At 32.7% G+C, this 21,749-nt stretch overlaps 1 protein-coding gene across 1 annotated transcript; it reads left to right on the top strand.

The window, feature by feature from the left end:
• Window positions 1-1,359: 1,359 nt before the first annotated feature.
• Window positions 1,360-13,524, top strand: LOC124454087 (E3 ubiquitin-protein ligase rnf213-alpha-like). The gene is made up of 24 exons (XM_047004896.1): window positions 1,360-1,619; window positions 2,202-3,006; window positions 3,562-3,689; window positions 4,246-4,320; window positions 4,441-4,547; window positions 5,132-5,267; window positions 5,463-5,652; window positions 5,870-6,128; window positions 6,267-6,440; window positions 6,799-6,910; window positions 7,776-7,941; window positions 8,145-8,286; window positions 8,769-8,878; window positions 9,270-9,464; window positions 9,637-9,759; window positions 10,142-10,259; window positions 10,493-10,728; window positions 10,825-10,907; window positions 11,133-11,290; window positions 11,407-11,508; window positions 11,593-11,751; window positions 12,065-12,225; window positions 12,492-12,714; window positions 12,951-13,524. Exons 2-24 carry the CDS (start codon window positions 2,357-2,359, stop codon window positions 13,326-13,328), a joined length of 4,185 nt encoding a protein of 1,394 aa, XP_046860852.1. The 5' UTR covers window positions 1,360-1,619; window positions 2,202-2,356; the 3' UTR covers window positions 13,329-13,524.
• Window positions 13,525-21,749: the final 8,225 nt, after the last annotated feature.

Here is a 21,749-nt window from a genome sequence, read left to right as displayed (position 1 = left end):
TTTTTTTTTACATAAATTTTATAACTGCATCTTTTGGACTTTAGTAAATTTTTATGCAAGAGTAGGCATTATGTTAAAAGGAATCATTAGTTAATTGCATACAAATCCCTCCATCGCATAACGAATACATGCATGCATATGACAAAAATTGTTTTGTTTTTTTTTAGATTATATCTTCTGAGACTTCCAGCGATATGTGCATCAAAGATATGAACGACGATCTGCTAAATGTAGAGACTTGTTTAAAAGAAGTCAATAGTCACAGAAAAAGTTGTTTAAAAGTGTTTGCCGAAAGTGTTGAACTGGTTCATTGGGTGAGAAAGTTTACAAAAGGTACACAAATTTTATTTCTTCTAAATGATTTGATATCATTAAGAAATGGATCATCTTAACTGGTTTGATTATTGTGCCACAAATGAAAGCACTAAATTTTTTTACGACTATTTAGATGAAAAAGAGTTAAAGGTACTTATTGATCTAGCCATGATATCAGCTGGGAAAAGTGATTTGGAAATCGACCGTATTTCTTGTATGCATACGAGCTGTTTGGGCTTTAGCTCCTTGATATTTGGCTACAGTGAAGAGCATGGTTTTCATGAACTGATGGATCTTTGCAAACGTCTCTGGCAAGTCACTGATGCTAATCCAACTATTGAGAAAAAGCTGGTAAGTGCTGTCGTTTGTTTGAACTGCATGGCATGGAAGACAAAATGAATATCTTCAAATTATTGTTTTTTGAAAATGATTAATTTAATTTTATTGCGGCATCGTTTGACTCATTTGACTTACATCTATAAACCGAGTTGAAACTTGTAATTCATCTCATGATAATGGAAACATGAACACAGCAGCATTTAGAGGGGGAGTATGAAACGAATTAACTCCTTTGCACTATAATTAAAACTCTAAACGTAAAATGCGGTAGCTAAGTTGTGGTAGCTAAATAGCCAAATCTCACGAGCGCTCGGTATCTTTCGTATTACACAATGTTCTTCAAAAATCACCCCCTTCGATTAAGCTGTCTGCTTCTTGTATATATGTCTATATAAAGTATGACGTAATGTCATTTTATAATTATGGCATAACTGCTATTTACGATATATGACGTTATGTAACTAAAATTAGATTGTAACTATATAAGAACAATGAGTCAGCATGATAAAGCCACTTAATAAGTCAGACGTCATCTTAAACGTCACAGATAAAAAATATTTGACTTGCTCTTGCATGACATGAGCAACTCACTAAATTATAATGCTAAACTCTAAATTACATTTATTGTTAAATTTAAGGAAACAACCCAAAAAAATCTTTCTTGGTTAAAGCAGATCAAGGAGTCAATTGGTTCAGTTGCTATGACAACAATGGTCCAAGTGGAAGCAATCAATTCATGTGGTATTTACTACATTGCTGACAAGGAAAAAGAAAAAGAAAACAAAGCAACGAGAGCAAATGGAAAACCTGAAGAGGTCGTGGTTCTTGTTGTTCCGGAGGATGCCAATAGGAATCGAGAGAAAAAAATCTACAGTTTGGATGAAGTTAAGGATATTCAAAGCAAGTTAATGTTAATTGCAGGAAAAGCAGACAATGGAAAGGAAGAAGTCGATCAATTCAATGAGGTTTGTTTATATCATTTTTAGATTATACTTGATTTGTAATCGTGACTCGCGTACTTATGAAGATAAATTACTTTGTTGTTCTTATTTTTGGGCAAAGTTACGTAAATAAGGTATCTAGATGTCATTAATGCTTACGTGTTGTATATATGCAAGCCTCATTAATTATTTCTGTAATCATATGGATTAATGACAAAATGCTTTATTTCAAACCTGCATAGCTTTTGATAATTGCTCGATTTGATTATTTTTGTTTACTGTTACATTTTGGTATCCAAACAATGAAAAAGCTTAAGTGTGGAAGATATATTAATCTTTTAATATTTCATATAATTATTTTAAAATAAAAATTTTATTGCGCTGCTGCTTAAATCGATAGACACCCTTGAAATGACAAATACGTTGCATAATATGCAAATGTGATATTAGCCACATTATTCAACTTGTTCATTAATTCATTCAACACTTTAAACAATAAAAGATCCATCGAAATTTTTACAAATAATATTAAAAAGTTGATCTTGTTAGCAAAGTGTAGAAAGGTATATTTGCAACTTATTTACGTGTATGCCACTTTTTGTTTAGGTTGTTGAAGGAATTTTGAGACTAAATAAACTTTATTTGCAACTTTGCGATGTGGGAGAAATCAATTATCTCGACTGGAAATCTAAGTTTCAATGCAGTAAAAAGAACAACAGAATCACGATCTTCTCTCCAGCATTAACGAATGTTGTGAAAACATGGAAAAAGATTTAAAACAATGGAAAGAAACTATCGATGAAAAAAGATTGCATTACTACTCTTTAAACCATTTTACTATGAAGCAGATTTTAACCTTACGAAAGGAACTTGCCAAAGCTTGTGTTGGTGAAACTGCAGTCAATGAACTTCCATGGCAAATATTTGTGCTTCTTGAAACAGTTAAGAATAACATTGATCCGATAACACTTGCAAATGTACTTAAGTCAATGATTCCAGAGAATTCTGTGTATTTAAAAGAGGAAGAAGATTTGAAAAATGTGGATAAACCTTTTGACAGTGACGAGGACGGTGACGATGATACGGATGGCGAAAATGATACAACATCACATGCACATTTACGAAGACAAAATTCCTTTGAAGTGCTTACTTCTGTTAAAGATATTTTAGAATGCCAGGGCTATGATGAGGAATGCATACTAGCTGCTCTACAAGCTTGTGGTCGTAAAGCAACAAAGGACGATCTTCTTGCATGGGTATTTGACTGTAATGATGACGAAGGTGACATCTTGGCTTTATCACAAGAAGCAAAACAAAATCCTTGTCTTTCTGATCTTATAACCAAAGTATTTGGCAATAACTCTGACACTGCAAATGAGGATAGTTTTTTGGAATTCTCTAAACCTACAAGGTAAAACTCATATTTTAGATAAAATTACATTTTTTAATTGATGTTACATTATATGAGAACACTATTCAATTATTTATAAATCTTTTTTTCCACTGAGTAAACACATACAAATTTACACAGCAGAACCAAGTAATTGGATCCTCCTCGCCACTGAAAACGTGCACTATATTTGACTGAGAGACGCGATTGATAAAATAGCTTTCATCTTGGCTTAAATTCCTAAAATGCAAGTGTCATGGATTTTATATCAATTACGCAATACCAGTTTATGATGCAAAAGAGTCACTGTCTCTTTTCTTTTTTGCAAGGATCATTATGGCGTCATGCCAAAAGAAATTAAATAAGGATATTGTAGAAAAGTCGAAAACGGTCTAGAGGCTCACTGCATTCCTCTTAAATTTTACATCAGCCATTCAATTAGTCATTATTAATGGCACACCAATTTATTTGTTCTTGGAAATTAACAAAGTTATAATTTCGAAATTCCTTCTGCAGAGGATACATTAAGCTATGCTGTACACAACAATTTTAATAATGTTCATTGATTGACTTTAGATCGATTCATGAAGAACAAAGCATCTCTCCACTCACCAATTTCAATGAACCGTACGTTCATAACGAGGATGACATATATTTGTCGTTAGAGGTTTTAGCGGCTGTTTTGGAAATGATTTCAAAAACAGGTTTGATTAACAAAAATACCTTCCCGTCAACAAACATAGAGAGGAAATATAAAAACAAGTAAATACTAATGCATATTTTTATTAGTTTCATCGACAAGACTTTATTATTATTTTTGAATTATAGTCTTTTGCACTACCAATACGTTTTAATACAATCTAGGTAAAGAACTATTTTCAACTCAGGATTTGATTGATTTTACATAGCTAAGACAAACAAACAAATGCACAAAAACAGTTTACTATGTTGCAAGCAATCTGAGCCAAAGCAGATCATGTAAACAAGAACAAATGCTAGTGGCAAATGCCAGCAATACAAAGAAAGTCGAGTTTGCTGTTGTTTTCATACGTTTTAAATTCCTTTTGAAAACATTATGCATTTCCCCCCAAAAGCGATCATTACAGAGTTTCTTTGTGTCATTCAATTGTTGCTTTGACTCAAAACAAGACATTGTTTATGAGACATGGTTTTTAGTTCTTACATTGCAAGGCTATTATCGATCTAAAATCGAAATGTTCACAGATATTAAATTTATACTGATTTGAATATTTTATGCAGAGTATAACCAAGTAAATCGACGATTTCCTCCAGTTTTCAAAGAAGGAGAGCCAAATCTAGCGCTTGTCTCAAAAGGTATTTTCTCTTTCTAATGATTGGAATTATGAAATTTTCATGGCTATGGAGATCTCGTGCACTTTTCTTCCAAGAAAAAGAGTTTGAATGACTTTTTGTAATTGAATATTTTTAAACCAGGTGAAGTTTTTGGTTGCGTGCTGTCACTTTTCATGGGAAGTGAAAATCAAGCATTACCAAGTGATGAAGAGGTGGTTGTTTGTGATGAGAACACGACATCAGAAGAGGTACGTTTCCAATAAAGTTTTCTTGTTCATTCATTTTCGGATTGTCTTGCATATCTGAGTTCACAGTATATTTTAGCGATTGCAGTGTCGTATCCAATTTTATTGAAAACGAAATATTGCTACTCAGTTTAAAATTTTTTCTGAGTTATTTAAATCATTCATTATGAACCACAAAAGAAAAAATTACAATTGGCTTTTCAAGCAAATAAATAAATAAATGTAAATATATAGGAATGAATTTTCGCTCTTACTCTGAGCAGGGTCGCGACTGTTTGTTTCTTATGAGGTTTTAAATGTTTAAAGTCTTCAATAAAAATACATACATATCTCCCAGATAGATATCTCGTTTAGTGTCATGAGTTTTTAATGTGTCTTGTATTTTTTAAAGACTTTCTTCTTGTCTTAAATGAAAAAGAAACATATTTTGTTCATAAAATTGTTAGTTTTTTCTTGTGATGGTGTACTTTGTTAACCTTGCTAAGCTTTGCTAACCTTGTATGAACCTCTTATTTGACCTACATCAATGATAGTGCCATGTGAACGTTTGCCTAGTAAAGTTTTGTCTTAAACGCTTTTAAATATAGATTGAGCTACTTTGGCGTAGAGCTGTATTGGACAAGGCTGGTCGATTGTTTTGTCTTGTTAATGCAGATCTTTTGGACTTTGACGTCAGTCAAGAAGCAATACGTTTACTTCATTTTTTAACCCAAGGACGATCCAGTAAGTTATTGAAATTTCAGCGATATAGCATTGTATTTTATTGGTACTCATTCAATAAGCTGTCAATTTTCAACTCCTCCCAACAGCCTTTTTCAATTAAGCGTTTTTGTCTGTTTAATTAATGGCATTGTAATTGACATTTTGATTCAATTGCTTTGTTGGAGATAGTCATTTTTTGCTTCTTTTTATTCTAAGAATATCACTTGGTCGTAATATGCAGTATCGAAAATGATAAATCAAATATGGTGAGAGCATTAGATCCCTATCGTCGCTCATTTCCCTTGCTTACGCCAGTAAAAGGTGTCCAAAGATACTTGAAAGAAAAACTTGCAGGTCAACTTAACCACAATACTTGCATTCCAGCAGCTATTGTAGATGAAGAAAAGTATGTATAATTCAAGTGTCTTTTTATTCACAATACATACTATGTTTTTTAGCATACTATGAAATGTAGCTACATTTGAAGTTGGAAGGGGCATTGGCCATCGGGTTTGGATAAGCGGTCTTGAAGATTTAGATTTCCTAGAAATCGTCAAGCAAAATTGGTATTGGTAAACACGTGTTAAAAATCTCGATTGAAAATTCTTTTTCTTTTTATATAGCTTATCTGTGCGTTTTATCCAGTCATCTAGAGCAGGAATGGGGAAAAGTTTGATTGTAAAACGTCTGACTAAACAATTAGAAACAATGTCAAGCACCAAAAAGAAAAATTCCAGAAATTTCCAATCATCGTTGTGCTGTACTGTCCCAGTCCATGGCGTGTGTGTTGATGGCAATGCTATCACTCGTCACCTTCTTTCCCATGCTCCAAAAAGAGATGCTCCTGTTTCAAGAATTTTTCATATAGACATTTCTCAATCAGTAAGTTGTACACTTACAGCTAAGCAAAAACCTTGCAATTAAAAGGAAGATATTTCAATGAATAACTGCTGTTGTGTTGTTTCTGTCTGAATTTTGAAATTAGCGTAGAAACCAATCTGACAGTAAAATTTTTTGCAGGTTTCAACAGGGCTTGATGACTTCTTGTTTAAACTGCTGATTCTTGGATCTGTCAAAGACAACAAAGGAAATATTTGGCGAAGGAAAACAACCGATTTGTATATTGTTGAACACACAACTGACAAGACATTTGCGATGTTAACATCTGATAATTTTCTTACACATCAAAATCCGGTAAACATTTCCAAAGTTTTATTTAATTTTTACAAAAAATGAGCATTCCTGTTCATTTAAGAGATTATCCAAAGTCATAGTTGTAGTTTTTTTGCTAATAAACAAATACTTAGTAAGTTCTTTTAATTTTCGTTACAATTAAAATAAACATTTTTGCTAAAAACACTCAGCTTTGCTGCACTCAAGTTATTTCCATTTATTATTTAGTTGATAAAAAAATGTTTGTTGTATTGATATTTTGTCGTTATCATTTATTCGATATTTCTAAAGTATCTAAATTTTGTTTTTTAGCCTAAGCTAGCGCAAAAATATTGAGATTTGCTCAGTATTTAAAAATTACTATCACGTATATCCGTAGAACTCACGAAACCGACCGTCAAGTGGCAAGTATTCGTTCATGAAGTTTTTACCACGTATCCATTGTCTTTCACCAAGGGAAACATTAAGAAATTTGAAATTACAAAGACATGGTACGAGTTGTTTTCACACATGCACGACTTCGATAGAGGAGCCAAAGATATCATTTTCCACACAGGGTGAATAGAAAAAGTATATACCAAGACAATGGTCTCTTAAATAATAGCACGCCGACAAATCAGAAACTTTTACTGATTCTAAGTACTTCAGCGTTGTCTGGTACAGCTGACATTAAAATTTTTATAAACGCAATATTTTTTCCTAGTTTGAGAGCTGTTATTAAAAGTCCTTCAAAATAGGCCTTGCTTTGATCAACGCAGCAAATTAAAACTGGGAGTTTTTCCCATTTTCACATATCAAACCAAAATTTATTTCTTTACTTTAACCTATAAAAGTTAACTTACTTGATGTCTATAGTAATTTATGCAAATTTCGCCTAATGCACTTAAGTTCTTGAAATTTCGATAGCTTACCCAACGCAATCTATGTTTTGAATCAAGGTAACGAGTGATTTTCGTGTGCATGACTCGTTTTGATTTTTACAACAGTTTTCTCACTGGATAAAAATATGTATGTTTTCAAAAATTTAAACCCCAGCTGCGCCAAATAACCAGCAAATGCTTAGAATCACAAAAAAGCACCTTTATTCCTAAAGGACTTGTATCAAGAGTTCACTTTTGTACTCCTGTATTATATATGATATGGCATTTATCATTTGATAACATTTGATTTTCACATAAAAAAATGTAGTGTTCATGCTGTTTGTTAAATACATACTTTTTGTCAATTCATGTCATGAATTGAATCTTGTTGATGTTGGAAGTTTTTAACGTTACAATACATAATCGTTCTTTCAATACTTTTAAAGACGTATATATTTTTTTTCTTCTTCACTAAAATGTTTGAAATAAATTTTAGGAGATACGAGCTTCGACAGAGAGCAATTCAACAGTGATGAATATCAACGAGCTTTCCAATATTTAATGCATGTATCCACTGGTGCTAATTTGGACAATTTTTCATACATCAATGATCCTCGTGTTGCTGTAAGCGATCCAAATAAAGCGTTGACTATTTTAATCCAGTAAGTAAATGTCACTAAGAAATAACATTTGTAAAAAGCGAATCTGGTACGTATTTAATCATATATATTTTGTCTCCTATATTAACATAATTTGATTTTTCTTAGATTTGAGGGTTTTAATTCATAATGCGTTGTAGTTTTTTTTGTTTCATTTACTTTTTTGATACTACATTTATAGCCATATGGATTTTTATTTTATTCAGATACTGTGGAATACGCGATCCATCATGGGCCGAACTTCATCACTTTGCTAACTTTTTAAATGTTCAATTACGTGATTGTGAGAAAAGTTTGTTGCAAGGCTTCAAGACGTTTGTCGTGCGTTTTATGATCAAAATGTCACGGGTAAGGTTTACAGTTTCACATAGTTTTTCAATAGTAAGCTTAACTTGTAGCGACCATTATTTCATTGCATGTAAATCTCTTCTGTTTTACGTTGAATCACTCCCGCTTGTCTTGACTTATGGAAATATTTCTAATGATCCTTAGTATGATGCCAGGAGCAATACACTTTGGCGCTTTTTGCTTTAATCTCGAGTAGGGACAAGATATTTTTTAGGATTTCTATTTGTGTGTTCACACAAAGGCACTTTGCTGAACAATTGCACAAATTTCTACTTTAACAAATTACTTTTTGCAATTTTGATCTTAACTTTTTACGCATTTCGAATCCACTTTTAATTTTATATTAAATGTTATCTATTAAGGCTGAGAGATTCTAGAGATGTTTTTGTTTTACATTTAGCTAGTTAAAAATAGATGTTTCTACCTCGTTTGACATTGTTCATCAAGTTTTTTTTAGCTCGTTTAAATTGTCTTTGTTCTAGGACTTCGCTACCAGATCGCTAAGTGATCGCAATTTGGGTATCGTTGATGCTGATGAGGTGGTAAATGACGATCTAGAGCCCTTTCAAATACGTCGACGTTGGGAATTAAGGTACATTTGAAATAACTCAATAGAGTGTTTTCGTGCATGTGACGTCAAAACGGCCATGTTGGAAGGTTACACCAAAATGCCGATGCATGAAATCAACCTATTATGAGATTCCACTATGTGGGATTTTCTACCAACATGGCGACCGTTGAAAACATTCTATGTTTTAATGTAAAACTATTCAAATAAGTTTATTTAAATAGTATAATGTATCTTCTCATTGAACTCCATGTCCTTACAGTGATCTACTTTTGTAAATACTAAATATTAAACTAATGGCAAAAATGAATGAGAATGATACAAACCTTTTTCTTTAGTCACTGTTGAGTTATTATCATTCTCTATACAACATAATTCATGTGGTTATTTTTAAATATGTTTAATTTTCTTTCAGTCCGCATCCATATATTTTCTTCAACCATGATCGTCACAGTATGACGTTTCTGGGATTCTTGTTGAATGATAACGGAGACTTGCTGGATCCTGGAAATGGAACTATTTTAGAACAACGCTTGATGCCAGCCACTTTAAGAGGTCAACTGAAGGAGCAAGGAGTAGATTTTGATGTAAACTACGAAATAAGTGGACGGTTAGTTTGTTATTATTGACGTACAAGACTACAAGTAATAAGATATAATCTTGTTTACATAGTTTGAAGTAGAGATGTTTTTTCTTGTAAAAAGCCAAAGTTTTAAAAAAAGTGAATAACTTTTATTGCCATAGCAACGGCATTAACCGTTAGGTGTATGGTTATTTTCTAGTGATGTGAGGATTAACGACTTAAGTCAAGTAATGGGAATTCATCATCCTCATGATCCTGATCCAACGTACGAGCTTACCACTGACAACGTTAAGAAAATTTTGGCCATTCACATGAGATTCAGGTAAATTGAGTAAAATTTGGTACACCTTTTTCACAATATATTACAGGTCGCTAAATATATACACGAAAAACTTGAAATTGCCCTTTGTCTATTTTATTTTTGTTTTAATCAAAAGAAATGAAAACTTTCCATGCACGAGAATACCATACTGATTTTAGCCATCGTTTATGGACACTATTCAGGCAAAATCTCCATATTAATTTTGAAGATTTTAACTCAGTAGACATGCCATTTTATATCTATAAACATGGTAAGAAATAAATATCTCTCATCTCTGTCTTTGAATTGGGGAATACGTCAGTAAACGTCCCTGTTGCCTTGATTGAATCACTGCAACCTGGAATTATGTAACGCACTTTCTTCTTTTCTTTTTTTGATATAGATGTGGCATTCCTGTCATTATCATGGGAGAAACGGGTTGTGGTAAAACAAGATTGATACGATTTATGTGTCAGCTTCAGGCTGGACTTGATGGACCAAAGAACTTACTTCTCATGAAGGTTTGCGAATTTGATTTTGCAGCCGCAAACAATTCGAAATTACGAGTCTTACTAGACTTCCATTGATCTTGTTACTGCATTTTTCATAAAATTTGAGTTACTTTTAATGCTATAGTGTATTTGGCAAACAGGATCATTCATTTTGAAGGAAACGTAACTTTCTAGTGAAAGTTTGCATCTGTAAAAATTCTCACCTAGATATCGATCACAGTTGCTCAATTGTGTTTATACAGGTTCATGGCGGAACAAGCTACGACGAAATAGAGAAGAAAGTTGCCGAGGCGGAAATTTTGGCTTCATGTAACCAAAAAATAAATGTTGACACAATTTTGTTCTTTGATGAAGCAAATACAACAGATGCAATCGATCTCATCAAAGAGATAATGGTTGATCGACGAGTGAAGGGACGATACATCGATCCAAAATTGACTAGTCTTCATTTTATTGCTGCGTGTAATCCATACAGGAAGTTAGTTTTTAATTTTAAATTTGTGCTGTTTTTAAATAATCCTTGCTGTGGAATGTAACAGACATTTATAAAGTTACCACTATTACTTTATTTAAGACACACTGACGAGATGATTAAAAAATTGGAATCAGCTGGTCTGGGTTACCATGTTTCTGCTGACGAGACTGAAGATAAACTAGGTATGGAATGAAATTAGTGTAACGAATAATTTTTTCTTTATCATAATTGATAAAAAACCCGTAATCTTTGTTTTGAAACGTGACAACTATATCTAATAATCATCAAATTGATTTTTTCCTCGCAAGTTTTGCAGATAAAGCTCAATTTGCATAAATGAAGTTTTATGTTTGATTTATTCACTTTTAATTTATAAATAGTTTATGATGTTATATTTATTTTCCCAGGCTCCATTCCTCTCCGCCAGCTCGTGTATCGTGTCCATCCTTTACCTGAAAGTATGAGACCTCTTGTGTGGGACTTTGGTCAGCTGACAGAGCACACTGAAGAACTATATACCAGACAAATAGTGAAGAGATATGTATCCACTCCTTCAATAATACCGGTAAGTTTGAATGTTTTTCACGTTGTTGTTATTAACATTGAAAAATGAACATGATAAATCATTAACAATGAAAAACTATGCAACAAAGTACATGTGTCAACATTTTACAATTCAAGACATCTGCTACATCCGATGAAAAAATAAGTGGAAACGATGTCCAAGCTTCATGTATTGCTAAAGTTTTGTCATCTTCCCAGAAATACATGCGGGAGCAAAAGGTAGAACATTAAAGATCTTTACAAGAGCCATTTAAATGTCGAGTCAATTTATGATCCACAAACATTTTTCTCTCTTTTGATTAGAACGAATGTAGCTTTGTCAGTCTTCGTGATGTTGAACGAACAATGACAGTAATAAACTGGTTTTACCACAATTATGATTTAATAATGAAAATTGTTGATGATTCTCATCGAGAGGAATATGATTCCAGTGACAGTGAAGAAGAAGATGAGGAAAGTTTGGTAAAATTAAGTTTAGTTTTATGGTACACGAAAAACCTTTATGAAATATAGTCGTGTGATGTTATTTGGCTTGCGTTCTATAAACCCAACAACTATAATTGTTGTTAATTTCCTTTTTCTGGCAAGTCACATTTACTTGAAACGATAAGTCATTGTACCATGTCCAGAACTCACATCTCAATTTTATAAGTTTATTTTGTATTCAAATTTGCTCACAGTTTATTATACTGTTTCTGTATTTGTTGTCAACCATGATAATATTCACGGTCAACACAATTATCAACACTCAAAATGATTATCCCTTTTTCTTTAGCCTTTAAATCGTATTGTATTTTCCATCGTCCAAGGTATTGGTGTTTGTTATTATGCACGACTAAGTGAAAGAAAGTCGTATTGCCGGTACATTTGTGCCTTTTTTGACAAATCATGCCCACTTCCTGGAGGTGGTAAAAGGATGGAGGATGAAATAGTAAAGTAAGATCCTTAAGTCTTAATGGACTAGATGTTTATAAAAATCTCTCTCATAATTTGTATTGTATTTTTGTGACATCTATACGTACGTGCCTTACTCAAACAAAGCCTGATGAAGCGGCATTATAACTCATTTTGTAATTGTCAATTTGAAATTATAATTGAATGTTGTATTTACGTGAAGTAAATGACGACAGTTTTCAAACTTAGCTGATATGATTCCATTCTTCGAACTTGGTGAATATATAAATAATGTTTTTTTACAAAAGGTGTCAACGAACGTTTTTGCACGATGTGGAACTCGGCCAGAGTATTGCAAGAAATGCTGCACTTTGTGAAAATGTTTTTATGATGGCGATATGTGCAGAACTACGAATCCCATTGTTTGTGGTTGGTAAACCAGGCAGCTCAAAGTCTCTAGCAAAAGATATAATATCAACCAACATGCAAGCTGGAAATTCTAACAGCGAACTGTTTAAGAATTTGAAACAGGTTAGAAAGTTTTTTCAGCTTTGCCAAACGTTTTTTCTAAAAGAACAAGCTACTTTAAGCTTCCAGCTGACTGTCCTAAATTTAATTCTTGATTTTTTACTGAACGTGGCTACACTTTTTTGCTAGATAGCTTTGTTGCTATAGTTTTGATTGAAACTTGTTGATTTTCTTTCCTGGCTGTTTTGCTCTTGTTATATGGAAAGCGTATAATAATCCATATTTTAAAATATATTTAGATTCACATGCAATCGTATCAATGCAGCCCTTTATCTACACCTGATGGCATCGTCTCCATCTTTAAACAATGTTCCCAACTTCAGAAAGACAAAGATTTGAGCAAGTTTGTCTCCGTAGTTGTGTTAGACGAGATTGGTTTAGCAGAAGATTCACCATTAATGCCACTGAAGACACTTCATTCATTACTTGAAGACGGTACAGCCACTTCTGAAGGATCTGGAAAGACACTTGATCATAACCGTGTAGGTTTTATTGGTTTATCAAACTGGGCGTTGGACCCCTCAAAAATGAATCGTGGAATAATGTTGAGTCGAGGAACCCCAAGCAAACCTGAACTTCTGAACAGTGCAAGGTTTGTAGTAGACATAGCAATTTAATTTCAATAAACTCTCATTTAAAAATATGAAATTGATCTTACATAACTGGTCACCTGTGATCTTGTCTAAAATACATTTTCAGTATGTTTTTTATGAATTCCAGTGAAAACTTTTATGACTGTTACTTCAAGAACTGTAAACGCTTATAAAACATTCTGTTGAATTTTGTAGCAACCACCACCTTAACGTATTGCAAATAACACCTGTGAACAAAACATAAAATTATTGTTTCTTTAACAAATATATAAATTACTGTTCCTGGTTATTACAAATTTTTTAGGGGTATATGTTCTTGCAATGATGATGATAATATTGAAGTAATCATGAAAAAGTTGTGCGAAGGATATTTTGATTTGTATGAACAGCAGAAAGTCTCCAAAACTCTAGAAAACGCTCAAAAAGACGAATTCTTTGGTCTGAGAGACTTTTATAGGTATGAATGTGTTTTCGTACTCTATAATTTTATTTTAAAGTACATCAAAACAATTTGTACGAGTACATTCTGTATATGTTGGCTTTAAGCTTAGCGTCTACATTTTATAATGTAGTCTTAAATTGGAACTATCTTCTGTAAAAAACACTGCGTTTGTACCTTGTTGTTTGAATAGTCTTGTAAAGATGGTAAATGGATCAGCTAGAGTTACTAATGATGGTGCTTGGATTAGTGATACTAAATTAGAGCAATGCATCAGAAGAAATTTTAGTGGTTTGGATGATGTTAATCCTGTTGAAATATTCAGTCGACATTTCCGAAGGCTTAAACATATAAAGGTAATGTCATACGCATACAATAAAAAAAGCTTGTTAAAGTTTTGGAATTTTAATTTATTCTGCATTGTTCTTAGACTCCTTCACCGGAATGTCTTCCCGTCAGTCTTATTCAAGACAGTTTGGGTAGAACAGAGAAGGAAGGGTATTTGAAATTATTCATATTTTAGTCATGTACCAAGTTACCAGTGCACAAATGACTGTTGTGATATCATAATTCTTACATCCATACGTATTAAAATTTCAGAGAAAGTCGTTATTTACTTATACTGACTGAGAACTATGCAGCATTGAGATTACTACAAGGCAACAACTTTCATAAGCACGAGCCTGAAGTGATTTTTGGCAGCAGTTTTCCAAAAGATCAACAATACACACAGGTATATATAATTTAAAATTGTGCTTTGTGGAAAGTAGTAGTATATTGCTCTTATTCTATTACATTAAACTTATTATTTTATAAAACAAAGAATAGTATTTTATATTGAATTTGTAAATACTTAGCACGGAAAGGCTGAAAGCCAAGTTAGAACACATTGTCTAATCACAATAGTTTCCTGACACTTTTAAAATTAATGATTTTGTAGAGTTTGATGCTATCAATTACATAAAATGGTCAAATTAAACTTTATGTCTCTTTCCTATGCTATAAAAATATGAAGCATTTTTTCATGTCAAAATGCTGTTATATTGCAAACATTGAAGAAACTCAAAAGTTCAAAACGTGAAACATTTCTCGTTTTCTCATGTCTCGTTTTTTCAATTTTCAATTCGTGTGAATATAGCTGCATATCAACCGTAAAACTAATGCTGTTTGTTTTGAATTTTTGTCTTTTCTATTGTTGAAATAAGTTATAACAGCTTTGATATATTTTCGATAACTTTTTCGACATGTTTGACGTTGTTAAAACACACACAAGACACCTATAATCAATTCAATAAGTTACTGGACGTTTGGGAAAACTAACCATAGATGTATAAAGCCATGTCTGCAAGTGGGCTCAATATGATGTCAATTATAGATTTGTCGAAATATTAATCGTATTAAAGTCTGCATGGAAACAGGAAGAATGGTGATTTTACTAAACTTGGAAAGTCTCTATGAAAGTCTTTATGATGCTTTAAACCAGGTTAGCATAATTAATGCTGTAACTGCATGGCGATTCGGAATACTCTAAATTTCAAAGTGTAGAGCAAACATCGTAAAGGTGTAAAAGCCAATGACCAGATGGAGCTCGTTTTTAGAGTGGGACTATGGGGTATTTTACACATGTCAATATGAATTTTCTTTATTTATCAGCATTTTTTCATTTTGCTAATCAATGCTATATTCGGAGGAATAGTTTCAGCTATAACTAAATAATAAACTATGTACCTATATCTTTTGTAGTATTACGTGTATCTTGATAAACAAAAGTACGTTGATCTGGGCCTTGGAAACCACAGAGTCAAGTGCCGTGTTGCTGACAATTTCAAGTAAATTTTTTTGTGTGATGCTCATTCTTTGTAAGAAAGATCAATAACGGTTATTGTATCTACTTTATTACATACTATAAGCACTGGAACAAATTTTTTGTTCCACTTCAATTTATTTTACCACTTCCTATAGGTAATCCATTATGGTTTTATATTGTTGGGACAAATTTTTGCCAAGTTCTGTCTCAAATGATATAAACTTCTACTTCATATTCTAGATTGATAGTGATTGCTGAAAAAGATGACGTTTACAAGCGCTTTCCAATTCCTCTTATTAATCGTCTTGAGAAACATTTGCTGGTGATGTCAACTGGCTTGACTGAACGTCAAACTGATTTGGTTGAACAACTTGAGAAGTGGGTTGCGAAATTCTCCAAAGCAAAGAACGAATATTCATCACAAGAAAGGTGTATAAGATCATTTGACAAACCATTCCTATTCAATGGAGTCCGAAAGAGCAATTTTATGGATTTCATCTATTAACATTTTGTCTTGCCAATTTAATTTGTCATACAATTTTCGTCAAATTTTGTGAAATTTCTCGTTTTTACTGAATAAGCACGATACTATTTGCATCGCACAATCAAACCTACCGACTGCCAATGTTTTTGATCGGGATTTTTTAATTGATATATAAAGACATCGATTAATGTTTGAGAATTTTTTCAATATTACCTAGACCATAAGTGTATAGATTTTGAATAAACATTCTTGACTTCGGATTGGACAGGGTTTTAACTAGGAATCATATTAGACCCAAAGATATTCTCTATATCATTAAAAATATATTTGCATGAACGAAATCACTGAACAATGAACATTATCATATAGGGTCTCATCAAGTTTGTGATAAGTTTTATTTTTTAAGTTTTGCAACGTGCAAATTAAAGTTAATAGATTTGTAACGTTTGTTGCTCCTTAGATTTAGAGAGAATATTCCAGAAATATAAAAAGTGCAGTTGAAAAATAAATGAAACAAAAATGTTATGTTAACGATCGTCAACTTTAAGTTTAGTCTGGCTATTAAAAGAAAAAAAAATACTAAGAAATTGCAAAAATAATGCTGTGGGTATGCAATAGCTAGTTGGGTTTTCAACCGGCTTCGTTGATAAGCATGTAATTTTATAAGAGTGCCAGTACTTTTGTCTACCCTTGTAACTTGTTTCGGATTGTCTTGTTTTTTATGTCTTGAATTGCATTGTTCATATATATGAAAAGAAGCAATAAATGCCATGATGATTTATACAAGAATTTCAAAACAGTATTTCTACATGTCGGAATTAAAATGAAACAATAAAACACGTATAAATTGAACTAACACCTAAATTCGTATTCACAGTTTGAATTATGCGATGCCCTAATTCCCATTTTTCTTAGTGTGCATGCGTGTTAGGAAAGTTGCAATCAACTCAAAGTTGCATCCACATGCACCAAAACCTTAGAAATAACTCAGATATTATTTTCAATTTTAGTTTATTTGGACCAGGTGATTGTTTTGTTGGTTATCACAGTGATACAGCAGCTACTGTGGTGATTCAAAATCTGAGTATGGTTACTCTGATATTGGTATGTTGGTAAAACTTTTACTATTCCAGGAATATTTCAAAGTATATTCATGGTGTAACAGAAAAATAGCAAGAATAATAAATTTATGTTTTTCTATGAATATATATGAATTGCAAGTACGAAAAAGAATTTTTTAATAATTAGTTTAAAACTTCACAACAGGTCATATATTTCACATGTCACAGTTGTGGTTTACTATATCTTTCTTCTCACTTTTTTTGTTTCCATCTGCAATTATCAATTTGCGAATATCACAGACCATTAAAGCTATAAAAATTTGTTGTTTATTAGATACTTGAAGATTCAAAGAAAACCCTTTTACAATGTGCATCTCCTGATGCAATTGCCAGACTCACAGTATCACAGTTAAAAGACAAAGCCATCGAAATTCGTAGGGAATATTACCAAAATCAACACCACGGAAGTTTGAAGGAATATTTAGTTCATTGTTTTCAAACAAAAGGCAGCACAGCAGACAGTGGCTCTCTCGTTCAGGTTTCAAATATATGACATATATATTTTTTATTTCTTCAAAATAAATAGCATGCAAAATTTTTCGTGCGATTTTTAATGAAGAATAAATGAACTTCATTTTATCATAGTATAAAACCAAACAGTAGTTTCACTCTATTGAAATTTTTTGTGTAACGCTTATCGTATTACGCATGTCATTAGCTTAGTGGCAGCCATTAAATTTTCCGACCAATAAGAAGCGCTGAGGTAACTAGCAGCAACCAATAATCTAATTAAATATGCAGCAGCCAGTTTCATAGCGACGTAGCCCTGCTGATTCTTTCTATGCAGTGATTTTACTGTTGAATTATGTTACAGATAACCACCCACTCGCGACTTTTATCGGAAGCAAATGCTCGTGCTATAGCAGGCGAAGCTGGTTTCCTAGGCTGGCAATCACGATGTATAAGTCTTCAAGAATTTCATACGGAGCAACAATTTGTCAAAACTTTGGAGTAAGTTTATTATTTTGGTTTTTTTTTACTAAAGTTTTTCCCTCATTGTAAACTCATAAATTTATATTGATTAGCGATTTCTTCATCAAACTTGGAGGTGCTGAAGGACTCCTATTGGTGCAGTGTGATGACGGGGAGAAAAATTCCAATCTTATTGCATGCAGTCGTTATCTTGTTGATCAAACACGTCGTACATCTTTGGAAACGTTTGACCCGAAACCCGTTCATATTATCTTTATCATCCAGTTGCCAAGAATTGCAGGTGGCTGTCAGCATTTTGTGGGATTTCAAGGTGGAAAATGGAAATGTGTCCATATTGACGAACTTCTTGAGGCAAATGAAAAGTTACCGCAAATTGAACTACTTGTTAATCGATCTGTTAGTGATCTTTTTAATTTAAATGTTTCCTCAAATCAAAATCTTTATCTTGAAGACATACTACTATCACTAAATGATGACCTTGAATCACCGACAGACAGTGATGTGCAGGTAAGACTAATCTGACAAGGTTCAATGAAAATGTTGTTTTATACTCTCATGCATTTATAGATCTTGGAACAAAGTGTGCAAACTCGGTAGCTAGTGAGGATATTCAGGCTGCGAGCAGGCTAATTGGTAGCCTTCAACAAAAAATAGACGATCTTTACCTATAAATTTTTACGACATTTTATTACATTTAATTCATCGAAAGTGATCTATTTAAAGATTGGTTGATCTATTTAAAGCTCAATATAGATGAAAATTAAGCATTTTTGAAAAAAGAAAAACTACCGTGATTTTTTTACGAAATAAACAAATTTATCAACCTTCCTCAGCAGTTTTCTATCGCTTTGATTAAACATTTTCTTTATCATTATTTGATTATATAGAATAATGAGGAGAATTTATACGAAGAAAATATACGTCCCACAGTCTTGCTGAGGAACTGCATGCAAACTGCTGCTGCAAGAGTCTTTGACGAATCAAATGACGTCTTGAGAGCCACAAAACGAATTGAGATATTACTGGATTGCTTACCTGCCGAAGATGGAGATGAAACAGGTTTCCAACAATTTTGCATTTTGTCTTTTCGTGGCTGAAATTTATTGTGGGACATGCGCATATACATTTTTTGTTTGTTTTAGAACTATCTACCATTCTTGTTGTTCGTATGTATAAACTGCTCCGCGAGCGTGATGAAAGATGCTTTGATGATCAAAGACTTTGGCTTCAAGAGGAAGCGTTATGTCAGGGACATCTACAGGAAACTGGCACATTTAGGAAAGCTTTATGGCAAAAATTATCGTCAATTGTGTCTCCTATTTTGTCCGAAGTTATTGCGTATTGTGATCGTAATAAAAACCTCAACTTGCTTCTTGAAGAAAACACTTGGACACGAAAGTTATGGCTTGAAATGTTAAAGGAAGACAACCTTACGGCAATAACCTATGAATCATTCATTTCACCTGTATCCGGTAGGCTACGAGAACGAGCTACTGTGTTGAGCAGTGGAGTTGGACATCCTTTTGAAGGAAAATTTCCATTCTCTTGGATAATTAAAGACATTGTTCACGTTCTTTTGTTGCAAGTGGGGGGTATGTAGAAATTTTATAGTGTTTTCCTCTATGTTTTACGGTTGTTTGGTTTGCTTTGATTAAGCGAGCGTCTTGCTATTTATTTCTAGGTTGCTCGTTCAGTGACCGTTGTAATTTTGGGAAATTTAAGAAAAATATAAAATTTTGATTGGAAAAAACTTTGCGTAACCAGGATTTGCGCAATAAAATTTACATAAATTCCTCACGAACACGTTATCACGTATGAGAAATTTACATAAACATGAGAATTTTAAATTCATTTAAAATTTTTAAAGTAAAATCATTCTAACATTTGAGAAGACTGGAATGCATGTAAAAGTGAAAGGAAACTAAAATAGGCATGATGCTGCACGAACGAACGGTGCTCATACGTGGTTATGCCAGATTATGGGTCTGAAATGCCCGTTTTCCTGGCAAACAGCTACTGCAAAGCGGAGTAATCACAAAGAGTTTCAAAATTGCTTTGCAATAGATGTGATTAATCATCAACCACATGAAATGTAAGCTTTTTTAAATATAATAGTTATATTTTCCATTATATACCTAATATACCTACCACTTAATCTTTACTTTTGCATCTTGCTCAAATTTTCAGAAAGTGGTTGTCACATCTAAGATGGAATGTTAACTCATATTGATTTAGTTCATAAAAAAGATCTTCTAGGTTGTTGTTATATTTAAAGAAATATTTGTTTTAATCGTTTTTTTCTATAGATAGAACTGAACCATCAGATGATTATAAATAAATTTTTAAATATAAAAATTGGAAGATGTTTATATAAATTAAATTAATATGAACAACCAACCCAGATTCAAACCATTTGAAGAATGTAAACTTTCACTGCTTCCCACTCAGTAAACACAACGAGCTTTGCGATTTCTGTGAGCTCAAAATAGAGAAAATTAATTACTCATCACACATTGTTTAAGTTAAAAGGAATGTTTATATTATACTTTAAGCTTTTTCAATTCAATTGTTCACCTTTTTTCAATATTTAAAACTGTTTTAATAATTTATAATAATTTGATGAACTCTGTTTGTTTGGTTAGTCTCTGAGAATATATTAACGATCAAATTTTAAAATTGGTTAGAACAATTGTTCTTTCTTTCAACCTGTACTTTTGTTGCATTTCAGGAGTTATTACAAACAGATTGTCGTTTTTAAGAAATGTTTTTGATGCTTCTCCTTTGGGAAGATTGACGAAATTCGCATTTGAAGATCCGGACATCAAGGAGGAAGCAGCGAATTGTTATTTAAATGACTTTTTACATATGATGTATAAGCCAATTGTTAAAAATGAGCTAAAGGTTTGTTAACTTTAAATATTCAATGTGCTGGCCAATGCGTTCAAAGCACATTTTTAAGAGCAACGTACGTTTTGGTCACCGATAGTTGTAAAGCAACATTTATAGAAATGGACGTATACACGTTTAAACAAATGTTATATTTCTATTTTACCAGTTGATACACGACGCTGTACTTGCGACGTCTTGGCAAATACACCAAACTTTTCATGAAAACGATGAATTTCACCTGGACATTCCTCTCATTCATTTTGCCTATTCCATGATTCAATCACGTTTGCTGAATTTCTCTGAACTTGTTCATGCATTTCCTCAAGTGGTAGAAAAACTTATGGAATCTCCATTACCAATTAATGATTCAGAATTGGTAAGTCACAAAGTTAGTTATTTGTGGAAAATTATTCCATTTGTGGAATATTGTTGTTGTAGAAATATAGACGTGATATGTAATTTTATACTCTACCCACCAATTTTTGTTTTGTCAAAGCATGTACAGCAAATTTTAATACTTTATCTCCACTTCATTACAAGTATTAATACAGTACCATTTGCCTAAAAAACTTTGTCCAATGGTATACTTTCTCCCACCATTTTAGTGCCTAGATGCAATGGCTCTTCAGTGCTGTCTGGAAGAACTGGAGCCTAGTTTAAATGATTTTACGAGTCTTCTTAAACGAAAGACGTGGTGTAATCAAGTTCAATGTCTACGTCCAATCATTCAGGTTATGAAAGCGTCAATAACGGACAGTGGGAACTCAAAAAA

This window comes from Xenia sp. Carnegie-2017, unplaced genomic scaffold (assembly GCF_021976095.1).
Source record: "Xenia sp. Carnegie-2017 unplaced genomic scaffold, XeniaSp_v1 HiC_scaffold_3, whole genome shotgun sequence".
NCBI lineage: Eukaryota > Metazoa > Cnidaria > Anthozoa > Malacalcyonacea > Xeniidae > Xenia > Xenia sp. Carnegie-2017.
Note: the sequence above shows the minus strand (reverse complement) of the source record. Positions and strands in the feature narration are given on the sequence as shown.

Excerpts from the sequence above, each read along its gene's own strand:
- LOC124454087 (XM_047004896.1), top strand. The coding sequence starts at position 2,357 with ATGGAAAAAGATTTAAAACAATGGAAAGAAACTATCGATGAAAAAAGA. Across the intron at positions 3,690-4,245 it reads GGAAATGATTTCAAAAACAG|AGTATAACCAAGTAAATCGA; the intron begins GTTTGATTAACA and ends TATTTTATGCAG. Across the intron at positions 6,911-7,775 it reads TTTGAAATTACAAAGACATG|GAGATACGAGCTTCGACAGA; the intron begins GTACGAGTTGTT and ends AATAAATTTTAG.